Source organism: Penicillium cosmopolitanum (genome assembly GCF_028827165.1).
Source record: "Penicillium cosmopolitanum strain IBT 29677 chromosome Unknown utg000006l:49.0-5199605.0:1.0-5204138.0, whole genome shotgun sequence".
Classification (NCBI taxonomy): domain Eukaryota; kingdom Fungi; phylum Ascomycota; class Eurotiomycetes; order Eurotiales; family Aspergillaceae; genus Penicillium; species Penicillium cosmopolitanum.
The window spans coordinates 1,425,528-1,431,842 of NW_026622676.1; the positions used below are offsets into that span (position 1 = coordinate 1,425,528).

At 49.5% G+C, this 6,315-nt stretch overlaps 1 protein-coding gene across 1 annotated transcript; it reads right to left on the bottom strand.

Annotated features, from left to right (window-relative positions):
- Window positions 1-3,954: 3,954 nt before the first annotated feature.
- Window positions 3,955-4,286, bottom strand: N7509_005073 (uncharacterized protein; the record flags this gene model as incomplete). Its single annotated transcript, XM_056629710.1, is given in 2 exon segments — window positions 3,955-4,089; window positions 4,104-4,286. 2 exon segments carry the CDS (start codon window positions 4,284-4,286, stop codon window positions 3,955-3,957), a joined length of 318 nt encoding a protein of 105 aa, XP_056489012.1.
- Window positions 4,287-6,315: the final 2,029 nt, after the last annotated feature.

Below are 6,315 nucleotides of genomic sequence, written 5' to 3' on the forward strand. Positions count from 1 at the left end.
CTTCAGATTGGAACGTGCAGAGGCTGCCCGTTGAATCACATCTAGCGCCAGGTGACTCTCCCGCGTACCCTCCTCGCCTTCAGTCAAACCTAGTTCAAGTAGTTACTTGGTTAGGTAACCTGCAACGGTGACTTTATGACTTGCCACTCGAAGCCACGATGAGATTCTGACGTCGCCCTGGTTTCCTAGAAAGTTCTGGCGCAGCCTCTTTTTTTAATTTCTTTTTTTCCTAGCTGGGCACAGAGCGCAGGGTATGGTGGAGCCTATGATGCTGGCCTTGCCCCAATAGCGCACGCCCTATTCACGTGCATCTCATAAGTTGCCGGGAATTATATCATAGAATGTCCAGTGACATTACTAGAGCCGAACCGTTGACAATAGTTCCATCTCCATCCGTCCGAGCTAGTAACACGTAAAACGGGACAATATCCCCTGGTCACGATGTACCCAGATCTGACACATGGCGCGACCCCGATGAGGAGTTCGGGGAGGGGGAGGGGGGAAGGAAGAGTGGTCCCTCACCTCACCCTGGTCGGCCCATATCATGATGGTCTGGATTTTAGCCTTTCCAAAAAATTGTTGTGCTAAACAGGCAAGGAAAGAGGCCCATCCATCCTCGTTTGCGAGATTCCAGGCATGATTCATGCCCCTTGCCCGTTTCTGTCTTGATGCATGCTTGTCCCCTTGCTAGTTGTCACTGATCCTGGCCTGTCAGCCGGCAACCCTGCAAGATTGATTGCCTGGCATGGATCGAAGTGTTCTCATTTTTTTTGGTTATCCTATTTCCCAACATTTGTGGCGAAACAAACTCGAGCAAAGAAGAAAAAAAAGACCAGATAAAAAGCGGGCACATATTGAAATTGCTCCATAGAGGAAAACTTTCTCAAGCACTTAAATTAAGAAGGGAGAAAAAAAAGCAAAGAAAATACATACTCCGTAGCTACCAAGTCCAGCCCAGCTGTCAACTAATTCTCATGAGCCTGGAGATCGGGCAGATTACCCCGATGAATCCCCACTACTCGGAGAGTTCCAGCGCCCCCTTTTTTCCCCTTCAACGGCAACGGCCACGTCTCTATGGAGCTGTCGACACCACACCACGAGGCGTGAAGGTCGAAAATTGGGGCACGATCCTCAACTAAGGGGGAGGGCGGAACAAATGAGAAAAAAACGAAAAAGCCACCACAAAAAAGAGCCCAAAAAAATAGAATACTTTTTTTCCCCATCATCATCCTTGTCAGTCCTTTGCGGTGGCGTCTCGGTCCGCTCCCAGGACGGAGATTTGACTGTGTATGGGCGTGAACCGTGCATTGGATTTCTTTTTTCCCCTTTGTTCATGCCCCCAGTGGCCCGTTGCGAATGGTGGAGAATTTCTTATTGATGCTATTGCGTCGAGTTGCATCAAAGCTCCGGAGCGTACTCCGTAGTGGAAATGCCGAGCCATAATTTGTCCACTTCGTTACTTGACTAGTGGACTTAAGCCGATAGATGCAAGGCTAAAACGAAAACAAGCAGAGCATGTACATACTGTACTGCGAAGGTACGGACGGGAGTGGTGATGCTAATCTCGACGCGGCTGAATTCCCACGCGGGCGGTGCAGAGCCCTTCCTTTTTTGCTTTCGTCTTTTTTACAAGCTCTTTTTTTTACTCCTGGCCATATTGCGATAGACATGGCCAGACGGTCTTTGGGCGTTTTTTTAGCTTGCTAAGATTATCCTTCTGGGTGGAGTCGATTTTCCAAGGTTCTGATTGTTCGAACGCCCTCCCGGGATCCATTCCCCTCCTTTTTGAGTTCTGTCATAACAGATCCCAATTGCTGGATACATCATCGCTGCGAGAGTGTGCCGTTCATACATACGATATCGTACGCTCTGCCTGCCCTGGCAGGCCATCATGGAATAAAGGATCCGGAACCCACGGAGATCGGCCCCAATGACGATCGTTTGATAAGCATGATTATGGAGCAAAACAGAGATTTACTTCAAACTTGAACAGCTAGCTAGCTTGTCGAGCGAGGGTGGATTGGATTTCGGAAGATTTCCGGCTACTTTTCCCCATGTTGTGGGCAAGGCCGAGGGAGAAACGAGAAGAGAGTGGTGAAAAGAGAGAGGGAGAGAGAGGAAGATGGAGTCGACACTTAGTTGGCCATAGCGGGTTTGCGCAAAAAGCCGGACAAAATGACTGAAATTGGGATCGGATCTTAATCTCTTGCCAACTTGAGGAACGGCGCTGTCGCTCATTGTCCATTACGGTTAGGATTATCTGATCGTCCTCTTAGCGATCGGAGGGGGTCCACACAACAGCCAGGAGTCGAGGCCGTGGCACGCTTGCTCACGCCGTTTTGACCCTGCTTGGTCAGGATCGAGTCATCAAGTGGCAGAGAGTTCTGACGCTGAAAGCGGACCCAAAACGGTCCCAACGGTGCTCTCCATCGCGCACTTGTCGATCATTCTCTATGAGCGAGAACGAGGCCCATTGTCCTTCGTTTTCCCTCCCCTTGGGGGAGGAACTACATACTAGCTTTGTTTTTGTTTGTTTTTTCTGTATTTGTTTTTGGGCGCGAAATCCTTACATTCTCTTGGCTATGTTGGGGGTTTCCAGTTCGTTGGTTGGTTGTTGCGGGCTGAAGGATCAGAAGTTGTTTTGGAGGAGCTGTGGATCTAAACAGCTCTCCAACACCCACAACGATTGGCGCATCGTCATGAACCTGCTGCAGAGCGACCATCAAGATTCGCATCCTTCAGCTCTGTTACGCAAAAATACTGTACCGAGCTTGGGGCTCCTCGTGCAAACTTGTAGGGTAATGATCATATCGCATCGCATCACATCGCATCGACAGTTTTCCCCAGGCGGCCCATTCTTACCTGTTCGGTTGGCTCCGCAGCAGCATCTCCTCACATGACGGGGAGTTCTTTTACTTTCTCTTTCTCTTTAATGGCCCTTCTGCTTGCAGGAGTTCCCGCTTCATGGTGGACCTTGGACTTTGGACCTGGAAGGGGTGTGGAGAGGGTTCCATCCCAGTCGTCGCAGTTTTGCGTCTTTCCGACGCACAGTTGCCTGATTCTGGCAACCAACTCTGGACGGCAGCTTTTGGTATTATGTATTTTTTTTTGTTTTTTCTTCTCTCTCTTGCTTGCATTTGCATTGGTGTTTCCAAGTAAAATTGCCAATGCGCCCAATCGCGGCGGTTCTAATCTGATCCCGTACGAAATTCAGCTTCAGCGGCTGCGACCGGGCTGCCGGCCAGCAATTCCGATGGTTCAGATCGAAATCCCGGTACTACGGAGGGGAAATCGAGTTTGCTGCGTCTATCAATTCGGTGACCCGATATACATCTACTAGTAGTAGGTGTATACCAGATTGCGTCTTGATACTTACTGGTGGGATGATTGGATTCCTCCCGCCCCTCCCTCATGCGTTGTCGTTGTCCAGGATGGAGGTCCTACAGAGTCTTTGCCCACACCCCCTCCCTCTTAGAAACTCCCCTGTTTGACGAATCGTGCATCAGAGTGGAGAAACACACCTGCAGACGGCAAGTTTTGGGTGCATCAGAGTTCGGTCACAGCGCGAAGTGACCTACCGTGCATACACTAAATCTCAGGTGTGCACGGAACGCATCGTAGGGTGGCTGAAATCGAGCGACCTGGGTGGTGCATTGGGCTCGCAATGCAGCGACCGCACATGAAGATCAATGCCTCGCATTTGCGAGATCTCGGACCCGTCAACAAATCCTTTGTCCGGGGGCATTTTTCCTCCGTATAGGCGGGCATAGGCGGGATCCAATGCTTGTGCAACGGGCGATACTCGATTTCGATCTGCGGAGGGGAAAGGGCAAACGTGAACCACAGCAAAGCAAAGGAGGAAATCCGGCCAAGATCGATGGTCTGCATCTGAATCTGCATCTCAGCGATGGGTCCTGCGTTGGTTTTTCAGGTCCAATTTTGTACCGGGGATGTTTACATGCCGACCGCATCCTGTCCACCCTGGACTAGGGCGGACACGCCGTTTCGTACCAGTCTGGATGGGAAGAGACTCTGCCAAGGCGCTTTGAGATCCAGATCAACGGGAATGCGTTTGGAGATTCCGAAGATCTTGGGGCGATTACCTTTTTGCTTGGGCCCAGGGCGAGGGCGACCGTTACGCCATGCACGATGGGGGCGATGTCTGTGCGCAAAGTAAATGCGGCGGAGGAGAGAGTAAATTCAGTGGGACGGAGACAAAGGAGACGAGGCTGGGAGGTACCAGGTGCTTGGAACCGAGCCTGTACTCGTACTTGTGTAAAGTTCATGTGAAGTGAGAGTCCCTGAACAGAGTTGCTGCTAGTTCATACTTCCTACTCAACCAGTGGAGGTTGGAGGTTGGGGGCGGAGAATTGGCATTATGACATGCCAACGGCTTTAGGCGGGTCCCCCCCTTCCCCCGAAAAAAAGGGGCCAAAGCAAAGTTGGAAGAGAAAAGGGTGCTGTCACCTGAGGGAACCGTGTACTAGTACGAGTACTCGAACCTCGTAGCATAAATGCTGTGAAGTAGTAGTAATTATACTCTGTACGGATACCCAGGGGAGAGTTTTGGGCGACTTTACCCCGATCCCCTTCAATCTCGATCCCTACGTCATCGGTGCATGTTCCTGACAGAGTCGCCCTATACGAAAGTACGAAAGTCGGGTCTGAAGAGCTGAGGAGCGATCTCACCAATAACGTCTCGAGTGGTCCGATCTTCGATCCAAAAGCTTACTAGAGTCGCCCGTCCGGAGGGAGCTGAAGAAGGAAGCACGTCCGAGGGGGGAGGATGGATGTGTATTTATTTTTATCCGGATTGGCACGGAGGCCTTATGTTGAATTGAGTCCATCCCGAACCCATTAATATATACGGAGTAAGTAGATTAAACTGCGGAGGGCTAGGTTAATTCGGAAGTGCCGGGGTGTTTATGCGATGCTTCTGGTTAAGCGCCCGGGGGGCTACCGTGGAATTACAGTACTAGTGGTAGTAGTTAATAGAACTTGAACTTGAATATATACAGAGTACAGTACAGATTCGATGCGCCTGTACGACAGCGTGCTGGTTGTCATTGGCGGGTGATCCAGTCGCGATTTCAAGTGGGCTGTGTGACAGTCTCCACACGCCCATTCTTCAGATCTGAGCATACAGCGGAGTGGCAGCTACGGACTCGGAGTATACAGAATAACCATGGCAGAGCCATGATTGTTCTGTGTAGTACTCACAACTCACAACCCTGGGTACTACCACTACATACTAGGCAATGGCACAGCCATTGCCTAGGTCCACTACAGAGTATACAGTACTCGTATGTATACACCGGGCCGGCTCCAGGGCGATGTGACAACCTCGATGTGGGTGGTACATACATTTGGAGGTTCCTGAGCAATGTTGCACTGTAAGCAGTATACATACACAGTATACACAGTATACACTGGCAGTATAGTACAACCACGATAGCTGAGGAGCTCACCCTGAGGTAGCCACGGAGGACTACTACTAGTCAGTATCATCACAGTCCCTTTCTAGAAGCTCCACCACCCCACTGCATCGCAGCAACTAGTGAGTCTCTCCACCCCACCGAAGATCCGCAGTTCGCTGTATGGTAATTTGCCTCAGCGTATGTACTAGTGTATGTACTGTACTAGCATACATACTAGCATACATATAGTATAGTATACTACTAGTAAAGTATACTCGTATGGTAACTGCACTCGATCCCTGCACAATCAAAGTACGATCCATCTCGATCCACTAGATTCCGATGAAAACGCTTTACTTAGACTTTTGGGAGAAATACTAAAATACTAAAATACTAAAATAAAATAAAATAAATAATCTCCTAAATTCAAATAATAATAATAATAATAATAATAATATCCCAAATAATAATATCCAAATAATATCCTAAATAAATCCCCCCCATTAAGTTCACCTCCCCCCCCCCCGGTTCATTCCAATCTAAGGCCCGAAATGAAATAGTCTCGATCCCCTTTTATTCTTCGATTCCCTGAGGTCTAATTCCATCTGATATTCTTTGGTCTTATATACTCTACCCACTATCCTTATTCCCCCCCCCCCCTCCCCTCGTGCACCTGGGCATACCGAAATACTAGTACTAGTATGATCGGATCTTGATCATCCTCCACCACATTCTTTCCTTCCCTTCCCACACCACGCGCCCGACTTCATCCCTTGCGTCCGATCGATCGAATACTACTCATCTGCTTACACTCCCGCTCCCACATTCACCACATCTCCATATCTCCCATCTCCCACATTTCTCCCTCGGAATTAACTCGCACCCGCCACTCCCCAAA